At 39.9% G+C, this 24,507-nt stretch overlaps 1 protein-coding gene across 1 annotated transcript; it reads right to left on the bottom strand.

The window, feature by feature from the left end:
* Window positions 1-6,883: 6,883 nt before the first annotated feature.
* LOC120110384 (uncharacterized protein K02A2.6-like) lies at window positions 6,884-9,199 on the bottom strand. Its single transcript, XM_039125207.1, has one exon. It carries the CDS (start codon window positions 9,197-9,199, stop codon window positions 6,884-6,886), a length of 2,316 nt encoding a protein of 771 aa, XP_038981135.1.
* Window positions 9,200-24,507: the final 15,308 nt, after the last annotated feature.

Raw genomic sequence — 24,507 nt, forward strand, 5'->3', positions numbered from 1 at the left:
GTTACAAATCTTTTTATTAACACCTCTTTAAAACTTTAAAAACCCATTCAAATTCCAACAGTATCTTACGAAGGTATACATGCAAATATTGATTTTGGAAAGATATTCATGCAAAATTTGATATTTTGAAAGGTATTCATACAAAAAAAATTATTTAATATATTATGTAGTTATTGAACTTCCAATGGGAACAAGAAATTAACAACTAATCTTGTCGTACTATAAGATGGTGGCTGATTACTTGTGTTTGGAAGCACTCATCCCATCCCATTGCGTCCTTTTCTTCTTTTCAATATCTTTTTTTCAGCAATTGCTTTATTTAGTCATGTTTTTGTTCTTTAAGAAAAATAAATTTTTTGGAAAGATATACATTTGTTTGCTGATTGTAATAGATAAAATCCAAAGACATGTAAGAAATGATGTTGTTTGTATATTAAATATTTCTGCTTTCGTTTGCATGGTTAATTGGCATTGTTAGAGAAACAATACCTACATAACAACTAACAAGCAGAACAGAACACAAATCAGAGTTTTCATTTTTCATATTTGCCTAATATAATTGGAATTACATGCTTTAAAGAAGGGGAATAGTCTTATGAAGAGAAAGAAGAAAAGCAGAATTTAAAATGCCTTACAGAGCCTTTCATTGGAAGTGGAAGCTAATAGAACGAGGTAGATAAACATATTGTGAGGAAGGCAATATTAATTATTTCCCACCATTCCTCATAAAAAATTACTTCGCCAATTCATTGCACCCTATAGTAGCTCAAATTTACAAGGCCACTGCATGACCCAGCTGAAGGAAACGAATGTCAAAAAAAGATTTGCGAGGTAAACCTTTTTTGAACCGGATCCTCTGATGTGACTTTTGCACCGCAGGATGTGGTACTATCGTGGGATAGCTGCCGCCACATCATCTATCTCAGAGACGGGCAGCTCTCATTCATCTCCGCGATGCATTGTGTATCATGCTGAAAAATACTTGGACATGTTGCTGGAATAAATTAGAGCCGCCTATCTCCGAGATGGATGATATGGCAACTATATATTGCCGGTGGTACAAAACTTTGTGGTACAAAAGTTGTACCTCAAAGGATTCGAACTCAATGCATTAAAAGCAACAAATTCATCGGCTAACTTCATGACCCAGCTGAAGGAAATGAGTGTCAAAAAAAGATTTGCTAGGTAAACCTATTTTGAACTGAATCCTCTAGTGTGACTTTTGCACCGTAGGGTGTGGTACCATCATGGGATAGCTGCCACATCATCTATTTCGAAGACAGATAGCTCTCATTCGTCTCCGCGATGCATTGTGGATCGTGCTGAAAAATATTTGGACATGTTGCTGGAATAAATTAGAGCCATCTGTCTCCGAGATAGATGATATGGCAACTAAATATCACCGGTGGTACACGACTCTATGGTGCAAAAGTCGCACCTCAAAGGATTCGAACTCAATGCATTTAAAGCAGCAAATTCACTGGCTAACATGAAGTCTCATATCCTAGGTTTTTCTAAGTCTGTTTATAATCAAATGTTTAGTCCAGTCTACATGCTTTCAGCCTCCAGGTCCATCACAGGGATGGTAATATTGTCCTTGCTTTCACAGCTGCTTGAGCTGTAAGCTCCTCCTCCCCCTTATGCGGAGAATGATGCGATGCCATCGTAGGATCTGCCTCTGAGCAACATCACACACCTATTCTGCTATTCATTCGCCATGACGTTTTATAAGCCATCATAGCTAGAACAAGGCAGTTGTCTTCTATTCTTTTTTTTTTTTTTTTTCACTGTTCAGTTGAGTTTCAGTGCTAGAATAATCCATGGTTTCAAGAAATTGGTCCCTGCACATAGCCCATAGACACTCTTAATTAGGATGCCATTTATGGCTAATTTCATTATCACAATGCCACGTATATGAATTCATGAATACACAACTTCACCTTCAGGAAACTTTATTAGCACTTCTGCATGGCATTTCTATATTAATCTATGCTGGAAGATGGATAATGGCTATGTCTCATATGGCATTTGATGAGCTAATGTTACATGGATCCTCCATGAATGAAGCCTATTAATTCAAACACACTATTATGTTTCGTCATCAAATTGACGATCAGCCATTTCATTCAAGAATTACTTTTTATAATTCAAATGATGGTCCCAAAACATATAAATCCTGGTAATAAATGAATACCCTCTAAAAATTTATTTTTATTTTTGTATCCTCATAAAATACTGTTTTTGTATAAATGCCCGTAATATAATGGTTCTTCTAACACCATTAATAAAAACCATATTTATTTTAATTAAAAATAAAATAAAATTTTGAAATTATTTTTTTTGTCCCTCATTGTGATCGCCTTATAAATATTTATTTTTTCACATCTACCATTAAGGGTATTTTAGTTATTTTAATTTAAAATCGTGAATTTTGTAACAACATTAAATGATGTGGATACATATGCAAAAAAAAAGGTAAAAAAAGAGTAGAATAACAAAACAAGTGTTTTACGAGGGTATACATACAAATATCAATTTTGAGAGGGTATTCATGCAAAGTTGGATATTAGAAGGGTATTTATGCAAAAAAACCTAATTATATAAGTTAAATACATTTCTAACGTACCAATAACTAAACCTACAATATGTATATAAGCTTTGCTGAGCTTGAAATATAAGAGAGTGAAATTCATATACAACTTGCAATCTTGTTCTGTTGATTGTTGTACCTCTATATTGAGTAGTCGCTTCCAGTCAACCTTTCAGATTGCTACAAACTGAATTAGCTGTTGTAGGTATAGAACATGTTCAAATTAACTGCAAGTACCTAAGCCCAAACACTCTGAAATCAAAGAAGGCCAATATTGAGACTGCTATATGTATGGTAATGCTGCATTCTTCCACTAAAATATGCACATATTATAGCCAGTATAAATAAAAGTAGAAATGATAATGAAAGCTCGAAAGTAAAGCACTCCTCTCGTGAAGAATATATGTGACCAGTTTATGCAAACTTACACAAAAGAAGAGCAAAAACATTCTGAAAACAAATTTAAAGAACAAAGAAGAAACAAAAACACACACAAAAAAAAAAGGTTTGGATTTGATTGCATAGGCTGCAATAAGCTTTGAACAAAAAAAATTACAAATGTAATAGAAGAGCTATTACTTTTATCTTCTGAAAACAAGAGTCACTAATAATATGCATTTAAAAACCTAAGTTATTCCCTACTTCAGTTAGCAATACTTCCTCTCATGAAAACATCACCACTAGAAACCACATATGCTGTCGTTAATTTGTAACACAAAAATTTCTTAATTAATCGTGGATAATTCATAAACAAATCTAAGGATATTGCATAATTCAAGATTAATCGAACGAAGCGGGACTGATTCATCTTTGGAAAATGATTCAGAGAATTATCTGATCAAAAAAAAATTGAGAATACTGCAAGAATTTTTTTATTTATAATTCAGAGAATATTATAACCTGTGCTTCCAAGTCAGGCTGCACCACTGGTTCGTGCTAAACCGGCCAATGAATCGAACTGACCGTACCCGGTGCGGTTCAACCATCTGTCCCGGGTTAGCTTCAATCTCCAAACCGCCATTTGCCCCCCTTCAAATAATGCCCGTCTCCGCGTAATAGCCCGTTGAATCCCGACTCTGCTCCTCTCCCTTTCTTGGCATTCTCGGGGGGGACGAAGGCGTCCTCTCTCTCCGTTCGGGCGGCTTTGATGGGCGAAGGCGTCGTCTCTTGTTCGTTCCGGTAGCTTTGATAGATGAAGGCGTCGTCTCTTCTTCGGCCGCTTTGATCGCCGCCGGGAACTCCGTTCTTGGCCAGCCGCGCCCTCTTTTTCTTCCTCGAGAGCTCCAGCCGCAGGGAATCTGATAAGGTATCTAGGGTTTTATTCGTTCTAGCGGAATTTGTCTATTCCTTGATTTGAGATTTTCTTTCAAGAATTCCAAAGGGATAAGATTCCTCCTTGAGAAGGATTTCGTTGAGATTTAACCTTCTTTGTCATCCTGCACTGGAATTTGGTTTTCTTGTGCTTTCTTTTTCTTTTCTTCGTTTGATGACTTATTGATCCTCGAACTGAGGTCAATGAATTCTACTGACGTGTTGGTATCTCGAATTGGTTTAATGCTGCTGACTGACGATATTGTAATCTTATAGCTAGTATCTTTCTAATTATTTCTTTTGGGGTTTCTTGAAATTTTTCATGATTTCCAATCTTCGGCACACGTGTCTTCAGTTACTTCAGTCCTGCAAGGCATTGTCATTGTCATCTTAAAGGAAGTATGTTTCTGGAACGTACCCGAGGGTTGTTTGATGGTTTATAGGTGAGGCAACAGAGTATGAAGGTGGTTTATGAGTGGAAATTGGGGTTGTGTAAAGGATGTTTGAGAAATTTGCTGGAACTAATTCGAGGCAGCTCCTTACCTCCTAACTTGGATACGGGATTTGGGTTTTTTTCTTCATGTACCTCTTCTACTCTTTTCAAACTGAAATATAAATGATTCCTCTCCTATATTGGAGGAGGAAGTTACAACCACTCCTAATACTCCTATAACTGAAGCTTGGACTCCATCTTCCCACGCAGGGGAAGTTGCAACAACCCACAAAAATAGAATCTATCTTCCCACGCAGGAGAAGTTACAACAACCCAACAAAATACAAGCAAACTACCTAATATGTGTGCAACTCTTTTTCTGAAAGAATCGCCACTTTTGTAGGAAAATAGAAATATACTAACTACAAACTACTGAACAGGTCAAACACCAAATATGTCACGAGCCTGCATGAGGAGGCACGTTACATTCCCTCCCTCTCAGCAACCGGATCGTCCTCGAGCCGATGATTAGGAAATCTTTCCTGAAGTTTATAGTAGTCCTCCCACGTTGCGTCCTCGTCTTCTAATCCCTTCCAACGAACGAGCACTTTGGTGACAGCCCGATTGCCTCGTTTCACCATCTTCCTCTGCAAAATAGCCTCAGGTTCCATAATATGGATTCCATCTTGATCTGATTCTGGCAGATGGGTTTGGACAGAGATATTTTCTCCCACTTTTCTCTTGAGACACGAGACATGAAAAATAGGATGAACTCGAGATTGAAGGGGAAGCTCCAGGTGATATGCCACCGATCCAATTCTCTCTAGGACTCGGTAAGGACCGAAATATTTGCGTGACAATTTCAAATTAGTCCTCAAATTAATGGACTGTTGCCTATATGGCTGAAGACGGAGAAATACCCAATCACCGATGTTGAACTCCTGGTCAGTCCGACACCGATCAGCCATAAACTTCATGCGCTCTTGTGCTTTTTTTAAGTTCTCCTTGAGGCTCATCAGAATCTCTTCCCTGCTACGAAGAGCCACATCCACAGCCTCCACTTTGGCCATACCTCGAACAAAAGAGATGAGTTTGGGAGGAGGAATGCCATACACAATCTGAAATGGAGTCATTCCGGCTGTTGAGTGATGATTGGTATTATACCAAAACTCAGCCATGGCAAGCCATTTACTCCATTCTTTTGGCTTCAAACCACAAAAGCTGCGAAGGTATTGTTCTAGACATTTGTTGACAACCTCCGACTGGCCATCCGTTTGGGGATGATAGGCAGATGACATGCTTAGTTTAGTCCCTTGGAGCTTGAAAAATTCCTTCCAGAAATTGCTTAAGAATATTGCATCCCGATCACTCACAATTGAAGTTGGCATTCCATGTAGCTTGAATATGTGTTCGAGGAATTGACGAGCCACCATAGCTGCAGTGTAGGGATGAGCAATTGCTATGAAGTGTGCATACTTTGATAACTTATCCACCACCACAAAGATTGTTGATCTCCCTTGGGATAAAGGCAGCCCGTCGATGAAGTCCATTGATATGGCTGTCCAGATGCTTGTGGGAATGTCTAGCGGTTGGAGGAGTCCCGCCGGATGCACATTCTCAGCCTTGGTGCGTTGGCAAAGGTCGCACTCCTTGATGTATCTACGTACATCTTTTTTAAGATGTGGCCAGTAGAAATCTCGCTTGATCCGCTGATAAGTTTTGTGGTAACCAGCATGGCCTCCTATGGGACTGTCATGCATAAAAGAAAAGACTTTAGCCTTGAATGGAGAGTGAGTAGATAGGTAAAACCTGTCCTTGTAGAATAGAAGTCCTCCCTTGGTCGAGTACTTGGAAGAATCCGCTTGCCCAGCTTGAATTTGTTGAAATAATTCTTGGATGTGTGCATCCTGGGAGTGCTCTCCTTTCAACTCCTCCAACCAATCAGCCACTGGCATGGAAATGGCTAAAATCTCAACTTCTGTCCTCCTGGAAAGTGCATCAGCTACTTGGTTGGTCGAACCAGACCTGTACTCAACAGTAAAATCATACCCAATTAATTTTGCAGCCCACTGTTGCTGCATAGGAGTTCCCATCCTTTGGTCAAGAAGGAATTTGAGGCTTTGCTGATCCGTTTTCACCACGAATTTTCTTCCAAAAAGATAGTGTCTCCACTTTCTCACCGCCAACACTAAGGACAACAGCTCCTTCTCACAAGTGGACAAGAAGAGTTGCTTGCCTTTGAGAGCCTTACTGAAGAAAGCAATGGGACGCCGACCTTGAGATAGGACAGCTCCAATACCAGCCCCTGAAGCATCACATTTGACCTGAAAATCTTCATTAAAATCAGGGAGAGCTAGAACTGGTGGTCGTGTCATGGCCTCCTTCAATTGGTTGAATGCCCGTAGTGATTCTTCAGTCCAATTGAATGAGTTTTTCTTCAACATTTCAGTCAAGGGGCGGACAATCCTCCCATAGTCTTGTATAAAGCGACGGTAGTACCCCGTGAGACCAAGAAAACCTCGAAGTCCTTTGAGGTTCTTGGGTTGAGGCTAGTCCAACATACATTGAATCTTCTCAGGATTAGCTGCAACTCCGTCCTTGGATATGATATGTCCTAAATATTCGATAGAAATACTTCCAAAAATACATTTACTTTTCTTTGCAAACAACTTGTTAGTACGGAGCAGCTCTAGTACAGTCTTTAAATGAAATAAATGATCCATAATATTCAGACTGTACACAAGGATATCATCAAAAAATACTAGAACAAACCTTCTCAAGAAGGGGCGAAATACCTCGTTCATAAGCCCTTGAAAGGTTGATGGAGCATTGGTGAGGCCGAAAGGCATCACCAAGAACTCGTAGTGCCCTTCATGTGTTCGGAAGGCGGTTTTGGAAACGTCCTCCGGCTTCACTCTGATTTGATGGTAGCTCGACCTTAAGTCGAGCTTGGAGAAAACTTGAGCACCATGTAACTCGTCTAGCAGCTCCTCAATGATGGGAATGTGGAATTTATCCTTGATGGTAGCCTGGTTCAGCGCTCGATAGTCGACACAAAGTCTCCACGAACCATCGCTCTTTCGCACTAGCAACACAGGTGAAGCAAAAGGGCTTTGACTTGGTCGTACAACCCCCTGTTGTAGTAATTCTCCCACCAACTTCTCTATTTCAGATTTCTGGTAGTGTGGGTATCGGTATGGGCGAGAGTTCATGGGTTTAGTGCCCGGCACTAACGGTATCTGATGGTCCCATGTACGTGAAGGAGGAAGACCACAGGGCTCTTGGAACACATCAGCATAGCTGGACAAAAGCTCTTCTATTGGCAATGGGATCTTCCTATCTTCGGAGGTTATCTGCAAGGATTGTACTTGAAGTAGAAAACAAGAGTTATGGGTAGAGATGTTTTTACCCACATCCTTCTCTGTTATAAACTCCAATTTCTTCTCTGCTTCCCCATTAAGCTTGTATTTACTCGGCCCCAACTGGAACTCCATTGTGAGATTGGCAAAGTCCCATGAGATTGGCCCAAGTTTTTGCAACCAATCAGCTCCCAAGACAGCTTCGTAGCCTCCCAATTCCAAGATGAAGAAGTCCACGATTAGAGGGACTCCTTGGATGCGCATCTTGACGCCGGTGCTTTTGCCTTGACCATGTACTCGATCTCCATTGGCAACTGAGACCTCAAGCTTGGTATCCTTCCAGATAGTGAGTCCAGCCTTCCTTGCTATCCTGGGGGTGAGGAAATTGTGGGTGCTGCCCGAGTCTATGAGCACCACGACTGGGACTCGGCCAAGCATCCCCTTCACATGCATGGTTTGAGGGGATCGACTTTCTGTGATTGCATGGAGGGAAATCGCCAACTCTGGCTTAGAGCATTCTTCCTTCTCGACGACATCTTCAAGGGCCTCGGCTTCGACCTCTGGCTCCCCCATCTCGGCCCAGCTACCCTCCATTAGGTACAGCTTCTGTTGACGACACTTGTGGCCAGGAAAAAAATTTTCATCACAGTTGTAACAGAGACCCTTGTCTCTTCTTTCTTTCATTTCGACAGGTGTTAGCTTCTTAATAATAGGAGTAGGAGGTTTAGGAGGAGAATTTGTACTAGACCTTTCCTGATCAAGACGATTTTGCCTTGATCGAGTGTTGACCTTCTCCTCCTGCATCCGAGCAAGGCCAATAGCGTCAGAAAGTGTCCGAGGTCGTAGCATTTGCACACTTAGTCGTATATCCTCCCGAAGTCCACCCACGAAACAACTGATCATGAAGGACTCATTGAGTCCTTCGGTGCGGTTGGCAAGCTCTTCGAATAGTGTTTGATAGTGCTCCACAGAAGTAGATTGCCGGAGCTTCGTCAATAAGCCGGTGGGATCTTCGTACTGATTGGGGCCGAAGCGCGTGAGAAGACCCTTGGAGAAGTCCTCCCAATTGGATATAGCTCCTGCCTTCTCGACCCATCGAAACCACTGCAAAGCTTTCCCTTCAAGATGGAAGGAGGCCAGCAGTAACTTTTGAGTGTTGGGGATCTGTTGGTGAAGGAAGAATTGATCTGCTCGATACAACCAACTAGCAGGGTCAGCTCCATCAAATCTGGGAAATTCCAACCTAGCTATTCGAGTTTGAATAGACTGGTTGGTATCTCCAGATCTAGCTGATTGGATGGGCGACTGTGCATTTGAAGTCTCCCCCCGCTCAAATTGTGGCCCAGCTGAGATGCTCTCCAATCTTGCATCAACACGAGACATCCTCCCAATTATTTCCTGGAGAATTTTTCCTTGATCAAGGAGCAACTTGCCATGAGCTTCTGTTGTTGCCTTAAGGAGATGCATCATTTCATCGAGCTTGGCATTGCGTGTGGATTCAGCCATGATGAGGAAAGCCTGGCTCTGATACCAGTTGGAACGTACCCGAGGGTTATGGTTTATAGGTGAGGCAACAGAGTATGAAGGTGGTTTATGAGTAGAAATTGGGGTTGTGTAAAGGATGTTTGTGAAATTTGCTGGAACTAATTCGAGGCAGCTCCTTACCTCCTAACTTGGATACGGAATTTGGGTTTTTTCTTCATGTACCTCTTCTACTCTTTTCAAACTGAAATATAAATGATTCCTCTCCTATATTGGAGGAGGAAGTTACAACCACTCCTAATACTCCTATAACTGAAGCTTGGACTCCATCTTCCCACGCAGGGGAAGTTGCAACAACCCACAAAAATAGAATCTATCTTCCCACGCAGGAGAAGTTACAACAACCCAACAAAATACAAGCAAACTACCTAATATGTGTGCAACTTTTGTCCTGAAAGAATCGCCACTTTTGTAGGAAAACAGAAATATACTAACTACAAACTACTGAACAGGTCAAACACCAAATATGTCACGATCCTGCACGAGGAGGCACGTTACACTTTCTGGGGATTTCTTTTGGGTTTTCTTGAAATTCCGACGATTTCCTAACTTTAATAGAAATGTGAGCAATTACTTGAGTCCTATAAGCCTTTGATCTTCCACATTAAAGCTAATATTTTTCTGATGGTTTCTTTTTTCTATTTTTTTTTTATGATTTCCTAATGTTAGCACAGATATTTGCACTTCTGCAGCTACACATTGTTATTGTCATCTTAAAGGAAGTATATTTCTGGGGATTTCGTTTGGGTTTTCTTGAAATTCCTACGATTTCCTAATTTTAACAGAAATGTTAGCAATTACTTGAGTCCTATAAGTCATTGATCTTGCCATCTTCAAGCTAATATTTTTCTGATATTTTTTTAAAATTTCTACGACTTCCTAGCTTTAATACGGATATTTGCACTTACTGCAGTCCTATAAGTAATTGATGTTGCCATCATAAAGCCAGTACCTTTCTGACAATGTCTTTTCTGGAAATTTCTATGAAATCTATGTCGTCAAAGATCCAAAAGAAATTCTAATTTTTCTCGATCAAAATCTCACAATTCCTGTTTCATTCTTGGTGCTTGTATGGTTGAAAAGTTGGCATATCATCAACTCATTTCTGAACCTGTAAATAGCCTTTAGACATTAAATATTTCATATCCAATTCAAGTGATCCTTTCTTATCAGGATTATCGGGTGGGTATGTAGATAACCTAAGTTGGCCAATAATTGTAGCAAGTTCATCGCTTCATGATCATGTGCTTGCTCGGCAGTTGCTATGTGCTGATAAGAGGTTTTTCAAAGGGTTTAAAGTTCAAGTTCAGCGAGTGAATCTATTATTAAATCATTTTCGCATCTTGTTTACATTGTTTTTCTTTTCTTTTAGAGTTAATCTGTTATTAAATCATTTTCTTATCATGTGTGCATTGTTTTGTCTTCTATCCTGTTTTACCCCCAATACCTTCCATTTTCACTTTGTTGGATATTATGTTGGTTAATGCTTCAAAATGCTTCAGGATTCTTCAATAACAGATTGTTGTACTTTGGGTCCTGATACATGCTAGCAATATATTATCTAAATAAACAAATAAATCTATAAATGAATTAATAGAAAATCTTAAAAGGAATAATATATATATATCATTCGGCATCCAAATAATTCTATTTTAATGTAAAATAAATCTATTCTAGCACAAAATAAATCTATGCATTTAATAAATTTATATCATAAAATTTTAAATCCTATAGATCTACTAATATTAAATTAAAAGTAAAGGTAGAAGAAAGTAGCCTGATTGAAGGTAGGTCGAAGCGCGTAGATGCTATCCCAAAGAAGTATTTGCCCCCACATACGGATCTTCCGGCAATCCTCCTCTGAGATACGATGACCCTACAACTTCGTCTTCGGCACGTCTCGGAAGAAGTCAAAGCAAGCTCGATCGGACTTGCAGATCCAGCGAAGAACGAAAAAAAAATCTAAAATAAAATATAAAAGAGCAAAAATAAAAATCACAAGTGGCTAAAAGGAGGAAGAATTTTTCTCCAGAATTTTCTCAATATTTTTCTCTATTTTTTCATGTTTCGAAAGAGATGAAATTGAGGGGTATATATAGGGGGTATGTGATCAGGGGCAAAATGGTAATTTTGCGGATGCATCCGCGACTTCAGCAGATGCGTCCATGGTAATCATGCTGCCAGCGAAATGCCAACGGGCGTTTTGCTGATTTTAAACGCACAGACCCGCTGGCGTTTTTTTGTTCTCAAACGCGCACATGCATGACCGGCCAATTAGAGCCACGAGGCGTGTCGTCCCCAGCTCAAATCCAAATAACCTGATTTTAAACGCGTAAATTCGCTGGCATTTTCTTTTTCTCAAACGCGCACGCGGCCCGAGATTTGGCCGCGTGCGCATTTAAGTTTTTTCCAACAATCTCCCATATAAACTTAAATAATTTTAAAATCAAAATAAAATGCTGGATATCTTATATTATATAATAGGTGTAGGTACCTTTCGGTTTGAACCTTCACTTAGTGACAATTGATTACATCTGTGGAGCCAGGGTGGTCTTAACCTTGAACCTCGGTCCATGGCTCAGAATAAATTAATAGCACACATAATATAGCCCGATCTGGGTTCTAAGCATGTTGCGCTATTATGGCCATGTGCAGATATCTATAATGTGCTTTTTAGGGAATCGCCCATTTTTCATAATCGCGGCCTCACGACTGCACATATAGGTGAGTTCTAAAAAGGAAGCTAGCAAGGAAGCTCCTGCCTCTTGGGTCTCGGACTTATTAAGAGTTATACAAAAGAACTCATTTTACCGCTTGCTTTTATGAGCACTAGCGCCATAGGGATGAGGAAAACATGAAATAGTGCTCCTCTTAGTCATACTCTGGTTTGTTTCTACCCATTGAACCTTTTAAGGTTGGGTTCTCACCGTGGTGATCTATCTTTATGGGCTAAGCCCCATCCCCCTCGACGACTCTAGAATCACTGTTCTAGATAAACCTTTTGTAAGCTGATCAGCCAAATTATTTTCTGATTTTACAAAATTCAGAGCAATAACGTTATTTTTCAATTTATATCTTAATGATTTATGACGCACTTTTAAGTGCCTGTTCATTTTTACATTGACACTTTCTTGGTTGCACTTATCTATTGCAGATTTACAGTCACAATGTAAGGAGACAGGTGGTAGAGGTGACTCATCTACAGAAAGGTCTATTAGTAGATCTCTAAGCCACTCAGCCTCAGTGCTAGTGGTGTCTAAAGCTATCAGTTCAGACTCCATGGTACTCCTAGATATTAAGATTTGTTTGGCGGATTTCTAAGACACAACAGCACCTCCTAGGAGAAAGACGTATTCCTGTGGTGGATTTAACATCTAGGGTATCGCTGATCCAGTTGGCATCACTATAGCATTCTAGAACAACAAGAAACTCACTAAAGTGCAAACTATAGGACTTGGTACCCTTAAGATACCTAAGGATCCTCTCTAATGCTGTCTAGTGATCTTTATTTGGATTAACAGTATATCTACTAAGTCTATTTACAGCATATGCTATATCTGGCCTGGTATAGTTTGCTAGGAATCCTAGTGAGCCTATGATTTGAGCATATAGGCTTTGAAGAATGGGAACTCCTAAGTTCTTTTTAAGGTGTGTAGAGGGATCAAAGGGAGTAGAGACAGGCTGACAATCGGAATAATTAAATTTATTGAGTATCTTGTCAACATACTGACTTTGGGATAACTCAATTCTATTTGCACTTCTAATTATTTTGGTATTTAAAATTAAGTCAGCTTGTCCCAAGTCTTTTTATATCAAACTTATGATTTAAGAATTGTTTTACTTCATCAATTATCTGAAGAACCGTCCCAAAGATCAGTATATCATCTACATAGAGGCACAAGATCACAAATTTGTGTCCAACTCTCTTATGATATACACATTCATCTGTGTTATTGATTTCAAATCCAAATGTCATTATGGTTTCATCAAATTTCAAGTGTCATTGCTTGGGTGCTTGTTTAAGACCATAAAGAGATCTGACTAGTCTACAAACTTTATTTTCTTGGCCTGGGATTACAAATCCCTCTGGCTGGTCCATATAGATTTCTTCATTTAAGTCTCCATTTAGAAAAGCTGTCTTGACATTTATCTAATGAATTACTAATCTATGGATGGAGGCTAATGCTATAAGGATCCTAATAGTTGTAATTCTAGCTAGAGGTGCATAGACATCAAAGAAATCTACCCCAGGTCTCTAAGTAAAATCCTTGGCAACTAATCTAGCCTTAAATTTATCTATAGAGCCATCAGGCCTAAGTTTCTTCTTAAAAATCCATTTGCAACCTATAGTTTTACAGCTAGAAGGAATATCAGTCAATTCCCAAGTATGATTTTGAATGATTGACTGCATCTATTGTCCACAGCTTCTCTCCAAAAAGGTGAATTCAAGGATTTCATTGCGTCCTCAAAGGTAGTTGGAGAGTCTTCTATAAGAAAGGTATAGAAGTCATCTCCAAATGTTTTCTCTACCCTGGATCTTTTACTTTTCCTAGGTTCTGCTTCTACTTCGATTTCACTTATCCTTATTCTACTAGAGCTAGAAGGTATACCGCTATCTACTCTAGTCCTAACTGGAAAGGTGTTTTTAAAATATGTTGCATCTCTGGCTTCTATGATGGTGTTGTTACTAATATCACTTTCTTTTAACTTAATCACCAGAAATCTATTGGCATTACTATTGGCTGCATATCCTATGAATATAGCATCCACTATTTTATGTCCTATTTTCTTTCTTTTAAAATCAGGTTTATTTCACTTTTGCCAAGCACCCCCACACTTTCAAATAGCTAAGATTAGGTTTTCTATGTTTCCAAACTTCATATGGGGTTAGATCATTATTTTTAGAGGAAATCCTATTGAGGATATAACAGGCTGAAACTAGAGCCTCCCCCCACAAATTCTCTGGTACTTCTGAGCTTATAAGCATGGAGTTAACCATATCCATTAAAGTCCTATTCTTCCTTTTTGCTACTCCATTTGATTGGAGAGAATAGGGTGCTGTCACTTTATTAATGATTCCATGATCTTCACAAAATTGAGTTATATCATTAAATGTATATTCACCTCCCCGATCTGATCTAAGGATTTTAATTTTCTTTTCCTGTTGGTTCTCAGCTTCGATCTTAAAAATCTTAAATTTGCTGAGCACCTCATCCTTGGTTTTAATTACGTAGATGTAACAAAATTTGGATAGATTATCTATGAAGGTCACAAAGTATCTGTTACCTCCCCTAGAAGTTATACCCGAGTCACAAACATCACTATGGATCAACTCTAATAGATCTGAACTCCTATTAACAGATTTAAAAGCTTCCTAGGGAGTTTTACTTCTACACAAATTTGACATTTCTCATGGTTCTTAAGATCACTTTTTGGTATTTGATTCAGGTTCATAAGTTGCTTAATTGAATTATAATTTACATGACCTAATCTACCATGCCAAATAGAAGGAGGTTCTATATTCATAATCAAAAGATTTTCATTCATTGAGAGAGATATTACATTCAACTTAAACAATTCTTCACTTAGGAATCCTTTTCCAATAAACATTACACCATGAGAAATTACAACCTTATTGGACTCAAAAATAAGATGAAAGCCTTGCTGGACTAGCAAGGAACCACTAATGAGGTTTCTCCTATCAACTGGAACATGTTGGATGCTGTGCAGGGACAGGACTTTTCTAGAGGTAAGCTTTAAGTCCACACGTCCTACTCCTAGCACACGCGCCTCCGAGCTGTTTGCCATTATCACAGCTCCTCCACTTGAGATCTGGTAAGAAAAAAACCAGGAGTGATTCGAACAAATATGAATACCAGCTCCGGTATCAATCCACCAATTAAATGCTTGTAAAGTCATGTTAACTTCAGGAGTGAAGGAAACAGACCTGAAAGCTGTCGCAGAGGAGCCAGCGCCGGAAGTCATCATGTTGACTTGAGCACTGGTTGTGTGTGGACCCTTCTTAGATTGAAGAGGTGCAATCTTCTTATAGAAGCACTGGGAGATAAATGGTTAGTCCGACCACACACATAACAGAAACAAGCACCACCTTCCTCTTTCTTCTTCTTCTGCTCCTGGGATTGAATAAGTTTTCCATTGTAGTGGTGGTTAGGGTTTTTAGGGTAGTAGGGTTTCTTTTTGAAGTTCTTATGGAAGGGTCGGTTCTGATTTTTCTTAGGATGGGCCTCTACATTATATGCATTATTTTTGGGTCCAGTAGAGGTATTACTCCTGAGCCTGTGCTGCTCTTCAATCCTAATGGAGTTCAAGACTTGGGTTAGGGTGAGAACTCCTTGGGTATGGCTCAGGATCTTAGCAAAATCAGACCAGAAAGTAGGTAGTTTATCAATCAGACAGGCTACCTAGAATGATTCACCCAAATTGGTTCCATTAGCCCTAAGCTGGTGGATCAGAGTTCCAAAGTCATGGATTTGGTCATTCATAGGCTTTGAGTCCACCATCCTAAAATTATTAAAGTCGGAGGCCTTGAACCTTTTTACCCCAGCATCATCAAGACCATATTTGCTATCTAGGGTGTCCCAGAGTTTTTTGGCACTCTTGGCTATATAATAGATATCATACAGTCTCTCAGAAAGAGCACCTAGGATTCTATGGATACAATGATAATCTATATCATCAGGTGTCCTAGAGGGTGTGCTAGTGGAGGCAGAAGGTTCAGTGTTGGAAGAGGTTGAGTTTTGGTAAGTAGCATATTGTGAAGTAGTTGGGTTGGACCCGTTATCAACTTCAGTAGTACTTTTACCAATGGCTGAGATCAACCCCAATGTGGTGAGCCAGAACCGTACTTGGTTCTGCCACCTCCTAAAGTTATGGCCATCAAATTTTTCAGGTTTGGCACTAAGGTGGTCACTAGTATTTGAGGCCATAGGATCAGGGTTACAGAATAGAGACAAAATCTGAATGAAGGCAAAAAATCTATGTCAAAAGATTGCACTAATATTTATATTGAACTTTGGATGTCTAATTGGTATATTCAAAAAACTAATAGCCAGATCAGCTCCAGATCGGTGGTAGAGCACTAGGCTCACTTAAGTATCAGCCTTTCTTAGGCACGTATGCCTTTTTGACAAGCTTTTCTTTGACACTATTAGTTAGTGGATATAGTCACTAGAAATCACACAAATTCAATTTTTAGAAAAACCTAAGTGCAAACTTAAATTTGTTATTATAGATTAACTAATTTTTGAATTTTTCGTTTGAATTTTTCGAATTAGTAACAATTAATTACTAAATTTAATTCTAGCAAAACAATTATTGTAATTGAAATCTAATTTGTCAATTCAATGAATTGTATATATTATAATTGATTTATTTTCTTATTAAAATAATTGATTACTAATTTAGTGCCAGCAAATCAATTATTATAATTGAGATCTAAAATGTCAATTCAATGAATTATAAAATTTATTACCTTATTAAAATAATTGATTGAGATCTAATAAGTCAATTTAATGAATTAAATTATTATGTATTAACCAATTTTCGAATTTTCCGTTTGAATGGGATCTGGAAATTACTCCTTGAGGAGTCCAAATGGAGGTATAATAAACCTCTGGAGGTTAAGCAAATTATTACCTTTTTAGAATAATTGATTATTAATTTTTATGATAGCAAAACAATTATTTTAATTAAAATCTAATATGTCACAATTATAATAAAAGATTTAATGAATTATATATTACTAACAAAAAATAAACAAATACTTCTTTGGAATGTTAGCAATATATTATCTAAATAAATAAATCTATAAATGCAATTAATGAAAAATCTTAAAAGGAATAATATATATATATATATATATATCATTCGACATCCAAATAATTCTATTTTAATGTAAAATAAATCTATTCTAGCACAAAATAAATCTATGCATTTAATAAATTTATATCATAAAATTTTAAATCCTATAGATCTACTAATATTAAATTAAAAGTAAAGGTAGAAGAAAGTAGCCTGATTGAAGGCAGGTCGAAGCGCGTAGATGCTATCCCAAAGAAGTATTTGCCCCCACATACGGATCTTCCGGCAATCCTCCTCTGAGATACGATGATCCTACAACTTCTTCTTCGGCACGTCTCGGAAGAAGTCAAAGCGAATCCGATCGAACTTGCAGATCCAGCGAAGAACGAAAGAAAAGGCTAAAATAAAATATAAAAGAGCAAGAATAAAAATCATAAGTGGCTAAGAGGAGGAAGAAACTTTCTCCAGAATTTTTTCAATATTTTTCTCTAATTTTTCGTGTTTCGAAAGAGATGAAATTGAGGGGTATATATAGGGGTATGTGATGAGGGGCAAAATGGTGATGAGGGGCAAAATGGTAATTTTGCGGATGCATCCGCGACTTCAGCGGATGCGTCTGTGGTAATCATGCTGCCAGCGAAACGCCTCACTGATTTTAAACGCGCAAACCCGCTAGCATTTTCTTGTTCTCAAACGTGCACGTGCATGACCGGCCAATTAGAGCCACGAGGCGCGTGGTCCCCAGCTCAAATCCAAATACCCCGATTTTAAACGCATAAACCTGCTGGCGTTTTCTTTTTCTCAAAGCGCATGCGGCCCTAGATTTGGCTGCGTGCGCATTTAAGTTTGTCCCAACAATACATACATTGTTTTATGTTGGGCTCATGAGAGATGTCCTTTATTTGAGATAAAAGGGGCTCAAAAAAAAAAAACTATGTTCTAAGGTGCTCTAATGGTGCACCATAGCTCAAAGGTGGAGTAGCTCACTATGAGACAAGAGGAGCAAGAGATTTTCTTCTTAACCTTTTATCAACGGAAAGCTATGGTTGCTTGATAACATGGTCAGAAAGCATGTAGTAAGATAAAGTTTTTATCTCGGCAGAGTGCCGGTTCGTAACGGTATCATGCACCAATATGATATTTTTAAAAATTCTCATCTTTGTTGTTCAGCTAATATAAATTGATATGTCAAGGTATTGGCTAAGATGAGATATTTCTATTTAGTACTGTAAGTGGATTGGTTTGACCCATTTCTAAACTAAACCCAATCCAAAAACAGCTTGATCCTACCAAAATGGGGATACTTGGATTTAAAAATGATCTGTTTTGTATATAAACTGAATTTGGATCGCTAATTATCCGAAAACATACTGAAATCAGCCCAAACTAATTCAAAACTAATAAAATATATTATCTAATCTTTCTTAAATCTAGTAATTTTATTCACTATTAATAAGAACTTTTATATTGTTAATTATCACTTCATATTGTTGACTATAATTTTTATATGGTTGCCACTCAAATCATATGTGCAGTGGGTTGTTAGTAATTTATAAATATTATTTGATTATTTTTTTATCAATTTTATGATGTAATCAAGCAATATACTACTGATTTATTCTTAAACTGATTTGATTTGAAATATCTGATGGATTGAAAAAATAAATCCTTCATCTGAGCCGATCCAACCCAAATGTGGATGGATCAAGCTTTGGTACAATTTCTTAACCCAAGTCAAATATAGATTGCATTTGGATTTGAGCGGATGACAATTTTTTATCTGTCCTAGGAGATCAGGGGTATCAATGTTCTTCATTCATTAGAATTGAGAATACATACAAAACCCTCCTGGCATATATCGGGGGATTTTTGGTATTATATGGCTTGTGCTCTTGGATTCCCATGGCATACCAAACGGGTTACTCATGGATACCTACATATCTTTAAACACCGACATACCAAATGCGGTTATCTTAGATCACTGGGGATCAAATTACCCCAGGATGAGGATCACCGGTGATCTTAATCATCGTGGTAATCCCATTTGGGTCACCAAACACGCCCATAGGGAAATCTTTCACGTTATATAAAAACATGTTTATATAGAAATTGGTGGTGGAAAAATAGGTCCCATAGGAGATCAGTGAAAGGTTATTTGTTGACAAATATGGATATTCATTTGCTTGAAAGAGGTTAGTGTGAGTTAGACAAATGATATATTTGGTTAAGGAGCAATTTGTTAAGTAGCCTAAGAATTCTAAGATTGGAAAAGAGATTAATAATAAAACTCATAATTAAATGAATGACAAAAAAGTTTGAAAATTAAAGTGTCTGATGAGTTAATGGCTTACTTGGACTTGACAATGGATAGGGCATAGGTGCAATCAATCGATGCCTATAATGCATAGAGGAGGGCGTTGACATTCGGTGTACTACAATAGTTAAATGCATAGGGGACCATGACCGCACATGAGCTGAAGTGGTACCTTGCCTCAATGCATGAAAAACTGAGTTTAAGATGATCTATTTATATAAGTTTGATGGACAACAATTGTTTATTAAGATGGGTCTGTAGGAAAGAGATTTGGTTTCTTGTCAATCTCATGTTCTGAAGCTGGTGGCATGCCCCCCAGCTAAACTATTTGATGTACTACATTACTTGTTTCTCTATGAATGATAGTGCAAGGACACAATCACTCTGCCTCTCCATGTATCTCCTTTTCCTGAAAATCACTGGGAGTAGGCCTTCCAACATTTGAGAAGAAATTGATGTGTCTAAGTGTGTTTGGTGGACCTTCAAGTCCTGACCCATCCCACAAAAACCTAGAGGATTCTAACGTTTGTTTATTCTCAGCATATGACATAACAAATGTAAAATTCAAGTGTATGCAATCAACGACATCTCCATTTTCCTTCATTTTCTTGCAGCTAGCTTGATAACACAATCTAACCTTTCCTTTCTTCTCTCTCAACTTGAAACATGAAATAGAGCCATCCCACGAAAATCTAATATATAGTATATTTTCTTCAGGGGTTCATCAAAGTTCTTTTATTAGAGACTAGTGGAAGGTTGCTAAACACTTTCTTGTCCTTCTAACACTAAGTGGGACCATAAGATCGTGTTGTTCCAGCAGATGCAAATTTGGTATGTGTATTCAGATTCGACATTGAAGACCAACATGTAGCTTTGAAGTCTAAGTTGCTGCATATTTGCAAGTTATTGATTGGATAAAAAAGATCCACTTTGAAAAGGATTCATATTTGCAAGTTATTGATTTGTGGCTTCTATCAATTTTTTCCATGACAGTTGCCATCCTAACCTGTTATTCCAGTAGGTTCCATGGTTTTTCACATACAATTTTCATATGAGAATGACTTAGTCATTGTTGCTAGATGACATAGGGCACAATGTTGGATGTGATGGAAGATATTGTGAATCCCTTAAGTTATGTTTGATGTCTCATGGAGAATGGCCTGATCTTTTAGAAAGCTGGTAATTTTGACTTAGTTACAAATTTGTTGGTTGTAGGGTTCATTTGAGTTTGAATTTTTGTTTTGCAGTTATGGTTTCAAGGTAAGGGACACAACAGAAGTATTTGGTGTCACAATGGAAGCATGACATGAGGTGTATTTCAGTAGCAAGGCATATTAAATCATTGAAGAGGCATGATATGAGGTATTTCACTAGTTTAATAGCCAAAAGAGCATAACTCGAAGCTTTTTTAAGATACTTTGAACGCCTTTCCATCTCAAGTGGTTTTAATAAGCTTGCTGAGGCAAATAGCTATTTTTGAGTCAATAGTAATGCAATACTAGCTTTGATAGGTCCCACCATTATTGTATATGGATGGAAGGGTTATATTTGTTTCATGGAAGCAGATAGAGAAGTTAAGTGAGCCATGTGCTTCATTTACTATGCAGTATTTTGAAGCAACTTACAAAAAACTCATTTACGTAACTACATCTTACTTTATAGCAACATAGTTCATAATATGTATTTGTAGATTCACTCTCAAAAAATGATGAAGCACATCAGTCAGTTTCTACTGAATAACCATTAATTTTTAAATACAATTGCTTTTGTTTTAGTCTAATGAGTAAAGCACCCCTTTTTTTATGCTTAGTGATAGTTGCTAATATAACTTGTATCTGAATCAAGCAGCTGGTTTGGAACATTAATCTTGGAGCTAGTTCTAAGAATTCTTTTTTTTATAAAAGTTTTGAATGCTTTTTATAATCTTCTGACATGATACAATATGTTTTTCTGGATAATTAGTATGGTTGTGTGCTCTTGCCTCAAGGTAACCCAATATCTGAGTTGCATCTTCAATGTTGGTAAATGATTATAATCGCTTTTTCCATTTTCCCAACATCCATGATCATTTTTCTTCTGTCATTCTGAAATGGTGCCCGGCCAATTCTGAAATGGTTATTGGACTGATTGTAAAATCATGGTTTCACAATATTCTATTCTAGGGTAACAAAATCTACCATCAACAACATCTGATACATGTTGTTCTTTGAATATGATTTCAACCATGGCGTGTCTTGCCAGTTAAAGGATGGGGGTTCGCGGTCCAAAGCCCCTCACCATGCCCTTTTCCTCGCGCTCGTTGCGTGCGCCTTCAAAAATCGCTGATGATGGACCGATTGTAGGCAATGCCGGTGGAATAACTCAATACAAAGATCAATAATGAAAGCAAACTGAATTCTATTCTACTCAATTGAAGAACAAATAAAAAGAACAATGAAAACAAAAAAAATCTAGCAAGGGATTGAAGAGATCTTTTTCTAGCCCAATCTAGTGGAGATTGTTACATCTATCACTAGCCCAAGTCCTAGAACACAAGATCTAAGGACCGAAATCGGCACAAGCGCCGCTCAAACCTTATGGCCGACTCTCTAACAAGAGAACACAACTCTGGAATAACTCTGGGATGCCTCTCAATGGCCCTTTACAACTCTATTTATAGGCTAAGACCCTAGACAAAACTAAGTAATCATCCTTAAGATAAACATGGCAAATTGTCTTTCCATGGATCCAAGGCTTTTCCACCATCGATTGGCATAAGATTAATGGCTGAAAATCACCCAAGAAGAGGTCCTCCCGCAGCTGATGTTGACTTGGTCCTTGGCTGTTGAAGGGTGGAGAATGGAGGGTTGGGATTGCTTGGGTCGCGCGGGCTAGGCGCACGGGACGCGTGTCCCGGTTAACCGGATCGGTAGGGTAAAACTAACCTGTCTCACGATGGTCTAAACCCAGCTAGCGTTCCCTATTGGTGGGTAAACAATCCAACACTTGGTGAATTTTGCTTCACAATGATAGGAAGAGCCGACATCGAAGGATCAAAAAGCAACGTCGCTATGAACGCTTGGCTGCCACAAGCTAGTTATCCCTGTGGTAACTTTTCTGACATCTCTAGCTTCAAATCCCGAAGGTCTAAAGGATCGATAGGCCATGCTTTCACGGTTCGTATTTGTATTCGCCAAGACAGTGCCCAGCGTGCCAAAGCCATGGCATGCCCGTGCGCGGCCCAAGCCTCGCCCATGCGCCCCAACCGCACGCGGCCGCATGCGTGTTGAGGACCCCCGCAAGCCACGCCGCAAGAGGAGCAACAATCGCACACCAACTGAGGGCCAAAGTAGCCCATGCCAACCAAAGAGGGCCATCGGACCACAAGGAGGCCAACGGGGGGTCAAGCCAAGCCAACTACTTTGCTTGGAAAGCCTTGGCCAAGCCCCTTCATGCGGCCGAGCACGCCCACCTCGGCCAAGCCAAACATTGTGCCATGCATGCCCAAGCCTTGGCCAGCATGCCCAACCTTGGCGAACCCGCGCGCGCACCGCCCCGCCAAAGCCAAGCTACAGCCAAATCCTGCCGCAGCCAACCTCGCTTGCTACAGTGCGGCGAGGTTCTTGCCCAAGAACCTCGCCAGCTACAGTGCCCACGCACAGCCAGGCCGCCAGCAGCCAGCTACAGTGCGGCGAGGTTCGGCAGGGACGAACCTCGCCTGCTACAGTGCCCGCGCCCACAGTGCCCGCGCGCCCAGGGCCCGCGCCACGCCTAGGCCCCTGCGCGCCCAGCCCGCGCCCAGCCGCGGCCGGCGCGCCCAGGCCCGCGCCCAGCCGCGCGCGCACGCCTGCCCGCTACAGCGCGCCCAGCAGGCCGCGTGCCCCGCGCCGCCCGCGCGCGCCCGCGCCCGCCGCCGCCCGCGCGCCCGCGCCCGCCCGCCTGCGCCCGCCCGTGCGCCAGCGCCCAGCGACCGCGCCCGCCCGTGCGCCAGCGTCCACGCGCGCGCCCGTGCGCGCCCGCCAGCCTGGCGCGCGCCCAGTCCCAGTCCCGCCCGGACTGGGACACGCCCAGCCGGGACGCGCGACCCGGTCAACCGGGACATGCGTCCCGTGCGTCTGGTCCGCGGAACCCATGCAGATCCCACCCTCCATCCCTTTCCATCCAATGGCCAAAAAGCAAGCCAAAGTTCAGCCGTGGGAGGGCCCTTCTTGGGTGATCTTTAGCCATCCATCTCATGCCAATCAACGGTGGAAAAGCCTTGGATCCATGTGAAGACAAAGTGCCATGTTTTGTCTAGGGCTTAGGCTATAAAAAGAGGTGTAAAAGACCATTGAGGGGCATCAAGAGTTCTTCTAGAGTCATGTTGTTATGTCGGCCGTAAGGCTTGGGCGGCGTTGTGCCGAATTCGGTCTTAGATCTTGTGTTCTAGGACTTGGGCTAGTGGTAGATTTCATCAATCTCCACTAGATTGGGCTAGGAAGGGATCTCTTCAATCTCTTTCTAGATTTCTTTTGCTTTCTTTATTATTGTTCTTCGTTCTTCAAGTTAGTGGAATATAATCCAAGTTTTGCTTTCATTGTTGATCCTCTTCTTGAGTTATTCACGGGCGTTGCCTACAATCGGTCCCTTCATCATCGTTTTCGAAGGCGCACGCGAAGGAGCGCAAGGAAAGGGGCTTGGTGAGGGGCTTTGGACCGTGAGCCCCATCAAATTGTGCTTTCATTGAGAGGTTCCTTCAAGGAGGTAACGGCTTGAATTCCAATCTTCCAGATCTGAATTTACGTTGCATATTCTGTTTGATCTAAGTTAAAATTCAGATCATAGTTTGTTGGGGAAGTTCATAAAAATTCTACATCCTATATTGGGCTTGAATTTGTATTCGATTGGGGGATGTTTAATTCTGTTTTTATTGTTGTAAAACCCTGTCGGAGGCTGATTGAGTGGTGTACACGTCAGTGGGTTGGTTCATCCATTGGTGACAACCGCAGGAGGTTGGGGACTGGTTTGAGAAGTTTCTGTGTTGCAGAAAAATTCTGCAACAAGGTGTTTGTTTGGGGTGTTAAGAACAGGGTTTTTCTGAAGCTTTAATTTTGATTTTTTTGTGGAGAGTTTCTGAGGTTATTAGTTACTGTTATAGAGTCTGCTTTGAGGGGGGGTT

Source organism: Phoenix dactylifera, chromosome 4, assembly GCF_009389715.1.
Source record: "Phoenix dactylifera cultivar Barhee BC4 chromosome 4, palm_55x_up_171113_PBpolish2nd_filt_p, whole genome shotgun sequence".
Taxonomy (NCBI): Eukaryota; Viridiplantae; Streptophyta; class Magnoliopsida; order Arecales; family Arecaceae; genus Phoenix; species Phoenix dactylifera.